At 49.2% G+C, this 13,617-nt stretch overlaps 1 protein-coding gene across 1 annotated transcript in view; it reads left to right on the top strand.

Moving 5' to 3' along the window:
* Positions 1-13,617, top strand: part of GABBR2 (gamma-aminobutyric acid type B receptor subunit 2) — a gene marked incomplete at its 5' end in the record, with an annotated part of 332,387 nt that overhangs the window by 310,792 nt on the left and 7,978 nt on the right. Inside the window, 3 exons of the mRNA XM_074331530.1 lie at positions 3,543-3,653; positions 8,032-8,256; positions 10,467-10,649. Coding sequence (XP_074187631.1) covers positions 3,543-3,653; positions 8,032-8,256; positions 10,467-10,649 — 519 coding nt within the window. The remainder of the gene's footprint in view (positions 1-3,542; positions 3,654-8,031; positions 8,257-10,466; positions 10,650-13,617) is intronic.

Here is a 13,617-nt window from a genome sequence, read left to right as displayed (position 1 = left end):
GGAGTCAGAGCACAGGCGGACTTGCTTGGTACCCCCTGGAGTGTGGAGCTCAAGTCTAGGCCTGCGGATCAATGGTAAACTCAAGCAGATTAAAGGACCAGGTCGACTTGGTGGGGGAGGTGATGTGTACCTTCACTGCAGCTCTCCCCTTCCTGAGGAAGTGTGTGCAGACTCAAAGAGAGAGCTTGGGAGCATTCTGGCGAGGGAGCCCCAGAGGAAAGACCAATGGGTGGAGGCACAGGAGGAGAAGGTTCTGGTTCATAAAAGAACTGTGCAACTATCTCACCGAGAGTGGAGAGACGGGCCCTCTGTCACTGGGGTATGTATATAAGCCAGACAACCATTGTCAGTCTCCTGCAAATAGAGAGTTTTCACTACATTGAACAAAGGTGTATGGGAGAATCAGTCCTCTACCCAGAGACTCTAAGAGTCCATCATAAATTGTTGCCTTTCATTGTAGAACAACAGACACAATCATCATTAATGGGTTGGCTATTCATGCATGACCATAATGGGCCTGTGCTACCGCATTCTGACGTCTGCTTGGTTGTCAGATATGAGAGAAACCCACGTTCTGCCACAAAGTCACTGTTGACCTTGGGACCACGTCCTTTCTCAGTCTCCTCCATTAAACAATGAAAGGACATCAGGAAACTCCCATCACCCTTGGGAGAATCTAGTACAGCTCAGGGTGGGTCTCAGGGGAGGGGAGATCTCCAGCCCCAGATGCTCTGACTATGGTTCCTATAGATTAGCTTCCCCTGGGGTCTTGCACTAGTACCCACTGCCCCTGGGGTCTTGCATTAGTACCCACTGCCACCATTGCAGAGACCTCAGGAAACCCTCCTCTCCTCTCTAGCACTCCAGCCTATGTGTGCACTCAGTGACCATGGAATCATAGAGGCTAAGCTAAGGCTTTCTGTGGCTTAGGACAACAAAAGGAAAATCAAGCCTGAGAGGGCATGCAACTGGATGATTTGGTTACAAAATGCCCTGAGCTCACAGGCCCCACCACTCCCATGTGGGAGCACCATCTTTCGCCAACTCACAAGTGCCCAGGCCATTGCCTGCCTCAAAGGCTAGACCTAGAGAGCAGGGCCAAAAGAAATAGGATTTCCATCCCCCACCTGCCTAAGGCCTGACTCTCATATCGCTGGATTCCAGCAAAGTGCTCCTTCTTCTCCCTGACTGACCCTGGAAATGCCTCCTCCTTCCCCTCAGGCCTGAGGCTTTACCCTGGGCCTCAACAGCACAATCTCCTGAACACAGTTCTTGGATGAGGTGCCCTCAGTGGAATCTGTTCTAAAGGGAAACAGATTTGCAAAGAAATCTTCAACTTTACTTAATAAATTTGTTGGTAGTGTACGGATGTAGCAATTCTGGAGCTATTTTGTGTCTATTTGTATGTTTGAGCAAATGAGTGACTCTTTTGATGTTGTTGGAAACCAGGGATCCCACTGTGGGAGAAGAAAGATGTAAATGTGGACTAGGGGAGGCAAGCAAGAACCCCGTGGTGTTGGAATTTATAGATAGATGACAGAGAGATAGATAGAGATAGAATGATGATAAGTACATGGATGGATGGACGGACAGATGGATGGATGGATGGATGGAATAAAGTACCTAGAAGTAATGATACTCCAGAAACAGTGAGCAAGCACATCTAATGCCCAAATCTTCTATATACCATCCTCCACTAAAAAAGAAATGGCTGATTCCAAGGCTGGGGCAAGGAAACTACAAGGAGAGCCTGGAACATCTTGTGCCAAGAAGTGGGAAAGTGCTCCAAAAAATTATGGGGACACATTGAAAAAACACAGAAAGCAGCATGAAGGGGTTTTCCATTGGCCAAATCTGGGAGGGGGGAAAATGGAGCATCAAAATGAATAATCATATTAATAGATTATAAAACACAACTAAAAAGGAACCCACAAGTCCATAGTGATATACTTAAATAAGTGAGAGGAAAGGGAAGATCTTATTTACAGTAGAATGCCAAGTATCTAAATGGAATGATAGAGTTAGAAAATCACCGGTTTGCAGCCACCAACGTAATGTGACTCAGGTAGGAATCATCAATGGATGCCGAAACCACTGAGTTAATGTTTGTGGGGGAACAGGATACTCACACAGTCTCAAAGTATCTCCCACAGATTATTTATTAATTACAAGGGGGAAATGGTACCTTTGAAGTGGAGAGATCTGGCAGACATCATCTCAACCGAACAATCACAGTTAACATCACCAATAATGGGACAAAATGCCATCAAGAGTCCCTGAAGTGAAGCACCGAGGAGGCCAAAACATCACTTACGTAGGATTCCTGCCAAGAATGCATACGCTGAAGCCAATCATGAAAACACATTCAGACAAACCTAACTGAGGGGCATTCTACAAAATAACTAAACTGCAGACTTCAGAAGCATCAATGACATGAACAACCAAAGTAGGTGGAGGAACAGTTTAAGATTAAAGGAGACTAAAGACATGACAGGTAAATGTAATACACGGTCCCCGTTTGGATCCTGCTTTGGAAAAACCACAATTGCTTTAAAGGACATGATTAGGCCAACTGGAGAAACTTGAAAATGGATAGTACAGTAGATAATATGCTGTATCAATGTTAAATTTCCTGAATTTGGTGTGTGTGGTTTTGTAAGAGAATCTCCTGGTTCTTAGGAAATACTAGCTATGTAGGGGTAAAGGATCAGAATGTCGCGACTTCCTCTCACACGGTACAGGAAAAATATACAGTATATATTTTTTCATTCCCTGGGTGTCTTTCTCTCCTCTTGTCACCACCTGCCTGATTCTCTCCCAGAGTTTCCCAGTTCTAATTCCGTGCTTGGGTAAGAGTCTCTCTACCACCCCGGTTTGGGCAGAGCAAGCACTCTGTCCTAGGAAACCGCATACGTCTCTGACCAGCATCTGGATTGGCTGCCTAGGGTCAGGTGCCCACTCCTTGCCAGATTACCTCTGGCCCCGCATGCGTCATGCAGTACATAACATGACTTTCACTACTGCTCCCTTAATAGGGGTGGTAGCCAAGAAGTTCTCCTCAGAAAGCTTGGCAGGCCCCATGCTTGATCCAGCCAATAGACACTGTATCTCCGGCGACCCAAGCTAGTCCCAGAGACACCTAAGGCCTCCTGACCTAACTTTGTGCTTCTTCTCATCCTCACTCTTTCAACAAACGTTATAGGTGCCTGCTCTGGGCCAGGTCTTGTGCTAGGCTCTAGGGACACAAAATGCCCCAGTCCCTATTATAGCTCAGGAGCTCGGTCTCAAGAATGCAGATAGCTTGAGCACAGGGCTGAATCATGACCAACAAACAGAAAGCAGTCAATGCTAACTGAGGCCTGAGCCCCATGGGAGCCCTGTGGGGACACAGAGGCAGGAACACAGAAGTGGGGTTCGAAAGGCCCCCTGGACAACGGCACTGGCTGTGGCTCATGGGGGGGGGGGAGGGCTGTCAGGCAGGGCCCCGGCTGCTGGAAGGGTGCCCAGTGCCATCCCTGGGTTTCTGTTTTCTCTCTGCACAGCCGGACCCAGCAGGACGGGATATCTCCATCCGCCCCCTCCTGGAGCACTGTGAGAACACCCACATGACCATCTGGCTCGGCATCGTCTATGCCTACAAGGGGCTTCTCATGGTAGGTGCAGAGCGGGAGGCAGGGTGGGGGAAACACTCCTCTGTCACAGCACAGGCCTGGCGTCTGCCACGTGTTATCTCAATGCCCCATTTCACTGATGAGGACGCTGCAGCTCAGTTTGCCAAAGGTCACTCAGCTAGTAAGTGGCCGAGTCAAAAATGGGGTTACCGGAAAGTTACCCCAAAACCTGTGAGTATGCCTCACAGTTGTCACTGTACCACTCCTGGAATGGCAATCTGTTGACATCGAACGCATGGTCACATTCTGAATGTCACTGGATCCTCTAAATCCGTGGGAGGTGTGGACTCATCCCCATTTTATAAATGAGCAAAGTAAGGCTCAGAGAGGTTAAGTGATTTGCCAAAGGCCACCTGGTAACCTCCAATCCCAGAACCCAGCACTCTTTCCACTCTACTCATCTGTTAAATTCAAAGATCCCGTTCCAAGCCCACCTCACACAATTGCGTAATTTCAAAGCTACAACGGGCTTGAGAGGTTGGCCCCACCCTACCTCGTCCTGATTGATCCTTTAATCTTCTCCCCTAGTCTGTGAAAACTGTGCCTCCACTTAAAATCCCTCCAGCGACAGGAAGCTGCTATTACACCCTCCTCAGATTTTTCCGCAGGAAAGTGAAGCCACCATCTGCTTCATGTGGCCTCCACTTAGAATTGGAAAAGGAAGCCCTCTCCCAAAGTCAAAAACGCTACTCAAATGCCTCCTCACCTGCTGCTGCTTCCAAGAACTGTTAGTGATGGATCCCATGTCCTTCAGGGGGCCACACCAGAAGAGCTGGTGTTAGGGGACCCTAGGCAAAGGTTGTCCCCCACCTCATACTCGTTGAGACCCTCTTCTGGTTTCCATAGAGGTCAGTCGAGGACTACTGGGCTGCCATTTAGACCCCACGAGGTAATGACCCTGGAGGTGTCCACAGGAGGTGCCCAGAGTGGACATGGGCCTGGACGACTGGCCAGAGGTCGTGGTCTTGGAGGAGGACGCACTCTGGAGACATGGTCACCAGGGCTGTCAGAGCGGGTGGTACACACCTGAGGGCAGAACCCTCACCAGTGGGCAAAGTCGCCGGAAGGCAGCCCTCAGGTCCATGCGAGGAAGGATTTTGTATAACAGAGCAGTGTCCACTGATGTGATGGGGGCCCCTGGCAAGGAACGAGCTCCCTGTCACAGGAAGAGGGAAGCATCCATGACTTGAGTTTCCTCAGCCCTTGTTGAAAAAGACTGTGAAACTAGACTCTTTCCAGGATCCCTCCAGCCTCCGTGTCCTTGATCCTGAGACTCTGTGAAATTAGATTATGTGAATCAGATTGGCTCTTTAAACTGGATTTATCTGGAAGGTTTAGCCATTTATTATCTTCCCCACTACTTCCAAAGGTGGTCGGAGATGACTGTATCTCTTCCCGTGAAACTAATACCTGCAATCAGATCATGTCAATAAAACTGTATCTGACAGCACACATGCCTTACCCTTTCCAGTGTGTGCAAGGGACTGTCCTCAGGAGTGCTAGCCCTTAGAGTTTATGACTCAAATCCCACCTCCTAGCCCATGCTGCTCTGGAACCACAGAACCTCAGGACTGGAAAGAGTATGCACAGCCCTATAAGCCCCCTCTGCGGTCAGCTGTTTCAGCCCCACAGCCCACCCTGAGCACCCCCAAGTGTTCACTCACTGCTGCACACCTGCAATGGTGGGGAGCTCACCCCTTCAAAGCAGCCTTTGCCACCTGTGGCTGGTGTATTAGTTTCTTGTGGCTTCCATAACAAATTATTACCACAGACGGGTTGCTTAAAACAACAGAAATTTCTTCTCACAGTTCTGGAGACCAGAAGTCTGAAATCAAGGCGGGGTCATGTTCCCTCCTTGGAGAGACTGCCTCCTTGCCTCTCCCAGGCTGACGGCTCCAGGCATTCCTTTGCTTGTGGCTGCCTCACTCCAATTTCTACCTCTGTCTTCACAGGGCCTTCTCTTCAAGTCTCTCCTCTTTGTCTCTCTTATAAGGATTCTTGTCATTGATTTAGGGCCCACCTGGGTAATCAATCTCATGATCCATAATTTTATCTGCCAAGACTCTTTCCAAATAAGGTCACATTCACTGTTTCCATGGATTAGGATGTAGGCCACCATTCAACCCACTACAGATGGGTTGCTTTTCTAGAAAGTTCTCTCGTCCTCAGCAGAAATCAGCCTCAATGTAACTTGTGCCCAGGAGCCCTCATTCTATTCCTTGAAGGCCTAAGAACAAGTTATACTCTGTTTCCTCCTGACATTTATCAGAGTTTTGCAGCCAACCACCAAGTCCCCAGACCTGCCCATGTTTTATGACTGGTGGAGACTCTCACGATGGTTTGGTGGCCCTTTGGTAATATGGCACAGAGGAGGCACGCAGACCGCCCCTCCCACCCCCCGCCATCAGAGCGCAGGAGTCCTGGCGCCCACCTAGCCCTGCCACTCTCTGCTGTGGGACCCCAGGCAGGTCATTTCACCTTATCAGCCTCTGCTTGTTCCCCTGTAAGATATGGACAGCCACATCCAGTGTCCTTGTGGGATTACAGAGGGCTGCGTTTGAGGAACCAGCACAAACCAGGCTTTTACAGCTGTGGGTTTCCTTCCCTCATTTGGTATCTGGTTCCCCATTTTGAAAAGCAATCTTTAAAAAATAAATCAGTCTGCAAGATAACATACTAAGGAAAGAAGAGGAAAACAACCATGATTATATAAAGTGATTCCAATTACAAAACACCTTTTAACTTACTTCTGTACAGGGCATTTCCATTTGAAAAATGCTTTCACATCCATCTTTTCATTTTGTTTAGGTAGAAATTCTGTGAGATAGGCATTATTATTTTCCCATTTCACAGATATTGAAACTGAGGTCCTGAGAGGTGAAGTGACTTGCCCAGAGTCACACAGCCAATGGGTAGCAGAGCAGATTCCAGATCCTGTGGCCCTGTGCCAGCCAGAGATGTGCAGCCAACCACCACCCTCAGACTTGCCCACATTTTATGACTGGTGGAAACTCTCATGATGGTTTGGTGGCGCTTCTACCAATGGCCTTGTGCTGCCAAACGAAATCAAACCTCACAGCACAGGCCCTCAGTGTGATGTTAAATGGTTCACGCAATGTTGGATGCCGAGAGCTGTAGTGGTGAGGTCAGAGGGCAAAGGGGTCTTTGTGGGAAGGCTTTCTAGAAGTGCCAGACCATGAGCCGAAGCCCCTGCACCAGTCAGCACTCTAGGTCAGCTCTCTGTCCCACCCATCCGCACCACCATTTCTGCCCTGCATCCCATCTGTACTTCCTTCTGCAGCCTGTCCCCCTCCACCCCACTCCACCCCTGCTTAGACCACCTATGAAAGCTAAACTCTCAACACCCTGCTTCAGATCACATTTGACTTCTACCCGATCCAATTCTGTTGGGAGATGTATTAGTTAAGAGTAGAGCTGCAGGAGAGGGAGGGAGGGAGGGAGGGAGGGAGGGAGGGAGGGAGGGAGGGAGGGAGGGAAGGAAGGAAGGAAGGAAGGAAGGAAGGAAGGAAGGAAGGAAGGAAGGAAGGAAGGAAGAAAACACAAAAATATTAGTGGTTAAAGAGCTAGTTAATTTCTCTCTCAGGTAAGCAATCTAGAAGAGGTGTGGGGGCTCCCAGCATCTGAGCTCCTTGCATCTTCTGCTCCCCCATCTTCATCATGCCTCTTTCACATTGTGGTCTGAGATGGCTGCTCATGCTCCACCCATCCCATTCCGCTCATAGGAGGGAGAAAAGGAACAGCCTTCCCTTTAAAGACACTTCCCAGAGCTTGTACACACTGCATGGCATTTGTCCAGAACCTAGTCAGATGCCACACCTAGCATCAAGAACAGCTAGGAGATGTAGTCTCTATTCTTGGTGACTCTGTGCATTGGGGGTTGGGGGGAAGGGGTGGTAACAGAAGTCCCAGACACAGGGCTCTACCTGGTTTAATAGAAAGAAAAGGCTGGACTGAATGAACTTCCAGAGAAATGGTCCGCTTTTACCCCCATGTTGCTATGTGGCCTTGGGCAAGCCCCTTCCTCTCTCTGCACCTCAATGTTCTCTGTAGAATGAGGGGAGGTGGTTGAGCTCATGTCTGAAGTTCCTTCCCACTATGGCTTCCTGTGAGTCTGTATGTGAATCAGGGGTGGGGCAAAGGAAACCCAGCCAGCTGAAACACCCCCACTGTGTACCCCCAGACGCAACCCAAGGCCATGAGTGGGGGACAGATGGTGACAGCCAAAGCCCCAGCCTCCCTCCTCCCAGCGCCCACTTCCTGAGTTCAGTAGCTTCTCAGGGCAGCAAGCCGGTGCGGCCGCATGGTAACGAGCATCTCCCCTTTCTGTTCCCTGCTGCAGTTGTTCGGTTGTTTCTTAGCGTGGGAGACACGCAATGTCAGCATCCCCGCCCTCAACGACAGCAAGTACATCGGGATGAGCGTGTACAACGTGGGGATCATGTGCATCATCGGGGCGGCCGTGTCCTTCCTGACGCGGGACCAGCCCAACGTGCAGTTCTGCATCGTGGCCCTGGTCATCATCTTCTGCAGCACCATCACCCTCTGCCTGGTGTTTGTGCCGAAGGTGCGGGGACGGCGCCGTGGCCGGCGGACCCCCTGGCTTCCGGCCTCGGACTCGCTCGCAGGGCATTGCTGAGTGTCCTCCCTGTTCTGGGTGTTCGGCGTCCTTTGGGTGGGGTTGTGATGATGAACACAATTCACATCACAGAAAGTTTGGAAAATGCACAAACGTGAAAACCAGATTTTCCGGAAATCGCATGTAGTCCCACCACCCAAAAATAATCACTATTAATGTTTCGCTTTGGTTTTTTTACTGTTAATATTTTTTTTTAATTGGGGAATATTGGGGAACAGAGTACTTCTCCAGGGCCCATCAGCTCCAAGTCATTATCCTTCAATCCAGTTGTGGAGGGCGCAGCTCAGCTCCAAGTCCAGTCGCCATTTTCAATCTTTAGTTGCAGGGAGCGCAGCCCACCATCTCATGTGGGAACTGAACCAGCAACCTTGCTGTTGAGAGCCTGCACTCTAACCTACTGAGCCATCCGGCCACCCCTTTACTGCTAATATTTTTGATGTGTTCCTTCCAGTGTTGTTTTCATTGTTAGGCAGTGATGCTTCCTCAGATACAGCTGTGATTATAGCGCATCTATTTGTTTGTGATTTGCCTTTTCACTAAGTTTTTGTCCTTTGTATTTTCCCACATTCATAACCAACATTGAGGGAAAGTTCCATATTTACTTGTCCACTTGATCTCTTATTGGTGAGCATTTTAGTTGTTTCCAGAGTTTTTATATTATGAATAACTTCTCTATAATACATTTTCTTTGATTCCAAATACTCCCTTAAGATAGAGTGGCAGGAGTAGTATTAGTGGAGCAAAAGGAATAACCGTTTTTAACTGCCACTTACAGTTTCAATTCATCTGAAGAGCTGACCTTCAGGACCACCCTGAGAGGTAGTTTTCAAACATTATCCTACCCAACAATGGGAGGGTGAACCAGAGGCCTTGACCTCTAAGGAGCCCCCGCAGTAGGCTGGTCTGTGTAAAGGGAAGGCTGACCTCAGTGGGTCTCAAAAGTAAAGAAAGAACAAGAAACAAACAGAGTTGGGAAGGAGTTATTGGCCCAAATGGGGGAGTGGCTCCCTAGGAGAAGGGCCAGAGGAAAGATCACTCAGGGTCCTTTGTCCCTACAGGCTGTCCGTGGCACCTCCATCCTCCTGGGTCCCCAAGCAGTGTCAGCTCTGCCCTAAATGCCTCTCGTATATGCTCCTTACTTCTCTAGTTGTCAACACCTGCCCAGGCTCCAGGCCAATGCCACAACTCCTCTGCCTGCATGCTGACGTTCTCTCCCTCCTGTAAATGATGCCAGATGATTCTAAGCCCAGCTCTGATCGTGTCACTCTGCTCTGTCAACCTCAATAGGTCCTCATTGCCCTCCTGGGTCCAGGATTGAGTCTCTGACACTGGGCTGCCTCTCAGGACCCTTGGGTCTCCTCTAGGCTCCCCAGCGACCCCTGTCCTCCATCCAAACTGCCCTTCTGCATAAGCACCCTGAGCCCCAGGCCTCCCTGTGATGGCGTATGCCATTTCCTACCCCTGGGAGTCCCTTAGCCTCACCATCCTTCCCGACCCTCTGCAGAGCTCAGCCCTCGTCTGTGGACCATGAAGTCCTGGTGGCCAGGGCCATGGCTCACTCAGCCCCTGCTCTCCAGTACTGAGCCCAGAGTCTGCCTCAAACCAGAGATGTTTTCCAACTAAATGAATAAGATCAGGATCAAATGGCAACCTTTTCTTTAAAATGCCTTTGTCCGCGACAGAGCTTGTCATCAGTCTACGCCCAACACTCATCAATGCTTCTAACAAGCAGAAACCTTCACTTTTCTCCATTACATTGTCTTCACAGCTGTCACCTTCGGGTTTATTTTCTACATGGCACAAGGCCCAAGGCAGAGTGAGGCTTAGCTAGAGCCAGGCCTGAGGGGCCCCAGGTGGGCTCTGCAGGATGGTTGGGATACAGGTGGCAGCAGGGTCAGGAGACCAGACGTCTACTGGCAAGAAAGGAAACCAAGACTCAGGGAGAGGCAGGGGCCCGCCCCGGGTCACACACAAGCAAATGGCAAAGGTGAGGCTGAGCCCAGGGCCCTGGACTCCAAAGCTGTATCCTTTCTGGGGACCCTCCTGCTCCCAGTGCAGCAGCTGCTGGGAGGGACTGGATGGGGAAAAGGAGAGGGGACCCTAGGGTTCTCTTTTCAACCCCACCTTTGTCCTTTCAGCTCATCACTCTGAGAACAAACCCCGATGCAGCAACTCAGAACAGACGGTTCCAGTTCACTCAGAATCAGAAGAAAGAAGATTCTAAAACATCCACCTCAGTCACCAGCGTGAACCAAGCAAGCACATCCCGCCTAGAGGGCCTACAGTCCGAAAACCATCGCCTGCGAATGAAGATCACAGAGGTACCTCCCGCAGCCCTGCTACCCAGGGCCCTGTCCCCCCATTTGAAGCCCTGGGCCCCAGTGCAGGGACTTTCCGAGCTGCTGTTCCCACCACATCTGCTCTAGGACACCCCGGCTTCACGGCTGTGCAGTCCCATCTGCTGTCACTAGGGCTGCAAAAACGAATGGAACATGAACTACACAGAGGCCTCTAGTCAGAATCGGGCAGTTTACTAGCCTAGGCTCTTGGGGTCCAGCAACGCTTCGATTGAAGACACCCCCAGAAAGAAAGGCATTTTTAGAGATTTGTGAATTCCCAGATTATAGCAGTGAGTTTGACAAATTCAGTTTTCCACCTCCTATGTGTCTTCTTTACTAGTCACACAGAACACTTCCCTTCTGACACTCTGGTCACAAAATGTGGTGGGGGGCAGGGGGAGTTGTCCCCACACCAGGCAATTCTCTGTGACACCAGCTGGATGTCCTACATTTCACTTAATTCCAGCACTATCTATCTGGACACAGTGTGAGAACTAATGGAGCGCAGTCCCACAAGACGACCCCACCCCACTTCAGATGCCAACAGCAAGTAGTAGGTCCCCAGGTTACCGACAACTTCTGTCCAACTTAGCCACCAATGGGAGGTTCCCACAATCCCCTCCTCAGGTTTCATTAATTTGCTAGAGCAGTTCACAGAATTCAGGGAAACACTTACGTTTACCAGTTTATTAAAGGCATGAAAAAAGATACAGATAAACAGCCAGGTGAGGAAATTCATAGGGTAAGGTCTGGGAGGGTCCCAAACACAGGAGCTTCTGTCCCCGAGGAGTTGGGGTGCACACCTTCCCAGAGTGGATGTGCTTGCCAACCTGGAAGCTCTCTGAACCCTGTACTTCTGGGATTTTTATGGAAGCTTCATCACATAGGCACGACAGGTCATGAAGTCCATTTTCAGCCCTTCTCCCTTCTCAAGAGAATAGGGGATGGGGCTGAAAATTCCCATCCTTCTAATCATGACTCATTCTTCCCGGTGACCAGCCCTCATCCAGGAGCCCACCCAGAGTCGCCTCATTAGAACAAAAGATACTCTTATCACTCAGGAAATGATAAGGTTTCAGGAGCTCTGTGTCAGGAACCGGGGAACAGAGGCCAAAATATATGTTTTATTATTTCACAAGTACCTTCCTAACTGTGTGCCCTACCCCTCAATCCTTCCCTCTCCCAACAACAACCCAGTAATTAGTTACATCTATATGATGTACTACCAGAGAGGAGGAAGAGAAATGTTTCAGGAGAGAGAGTCTGCTGCAGCAGACCTCACCTTTGTCCTGAAGGTCCCTAACTGGTTCTTGACTACTTTAGAGAGGCCATAACCAGATTCCTTTGTGCCCAAGCCAAACTTCGAATTCTGGATTTATATACCAGGGAGAGGAAACCAATCACCTTCCCTTCTTCACCCCTCCCTTTGGGTCAAGGGTTGTGACTGGGCCCATGGTGCTTGGGCTATGTGCTTGGGCTCTGTGTTTAATAGAGGAGTAGAATAGACAGGAAGGGAACAGAGGAGCGTGTATTGGTCAGGACGCTGCCTAAGCTGTAACAAAGAGTCCCCAAAATAAAGCGGCCCAAAGAAAATATACATTTATTTCTCTCTCACCTAACGGTCCTAAGGAGAGAGGTCCAAATTGGCAGGCAGCTCTGTTCCCCAAGGTCATTGTCGATGAGACGCCTTCACTCTTCTTGTCTGCCACTCCCCAAGGCATCTGTTTTCCTCAGCGGTACAGTGAAAGCTGGGTAGAAGACATGTCCTGTGCTCAATCTCAGGAAGGAAAGAAAGGAAGTCTGTGCAAGCAATTGCCTTTTAAGCAACTGATACAAAATTGTGCATTTTGGTTTTGCTCCAGTTACATTGGCAAGAATTTACACATCACACTTAGCCACGGGGACTCTGGGAAGTGTAGTCCCTAGGTAACAGTCCCAAGGAAGAAGTGAGACGTAGAGTTGCCAGATTAGATATAGGATGCCCAGTTAAACTAGAATTTCAGACAACCAATCATATTTTTAGTATAAATATGTCCCATACAATGTTTGGGATATACTTAAACTGAAAAATTATTGCTTGTTACCTGAAATTCAAATGTGACTGGACATTCTGTATTTTTATTTACTAGACCTGGCCGCCCCTACTGTGGGGGGCTCACAGTCGTCTGCCCCAAAGGTCCTCTACACAGCTTTAGGATGGGGCAGCCCTCCATCAGGCACCGGAGCAAAGTAGGAAAGGTTGCTGATTCTGTTTTACTATCAGGCCTATGACTAGGACTTCTCATCTCTGTGTCTTGACATTCGGCTTCCACTTGCGCACTCTGGCGATGAAGAGGTCACTCACTTTAGGAAACTAAAAAATCTAAGCCACTGTCAAAAACTCTAGAATCCTGGGTTTTTCCTGGAATTGAATCACAATCTGACCTCCTCTTGCTTCCACCCTTTGATCCTAGGCCTGCTGTTTGATTCACATAGAAAAAGGTATCTCTCTCGTCCTCCACACGAAAACTTAGACAGTTTATGGCTGTGCTCTTGACATTGGAACAGCACCTTACAGTTTATAACTTACCCTCCCTTTTATTATAGCAGGATGCCCACTACTCTTCCCAACTACCCCCCACTTCCCAACACACACACACACCTTCCCCAGGCTTCTCAGAGGCTGAACTGCCCAAGTTTTGTATCTGATTCTTATATAATCTGCGGGCAACTGGAACCCATCCTGCCTAACTCCTCTGAAGAAGCCCCAACTGGCCTGGGTCTCCATGATAGTGTGAGTGTCAGAGCTGACCAGCCCTGCAAATCTATCCTCCACCCTCCCTCCAACAAGGGTCCTGCTAGGTATCAATAATAATAATTATAGTAATATTATTAGAGTAGCAGGTTACTCTTACTATGTGTCAAGCCGTGGGGTAAACTTTGATTGTATTATCTCATTTAATCTTCACAA

Source organism: Rhinolophus sinicus, linkage group LG04 (genome assembly GCF_036562045.2).
Source record: "Rhinolophus sinicus isolate RSC01 linkage group LG04, ASM3656204v1, whole genome shotgun sequence".
NCBI lineage: Eukaryota > Metazoa > Chordata > Mammalia > Chiroptera > Rhinolophidae > Rhinolophus > Rhinolophus sinicus.
Note: the sequence above shows the minus strand (reverse complement) of the source record. Positions and strands in the feature narration are given on the sequence as shown.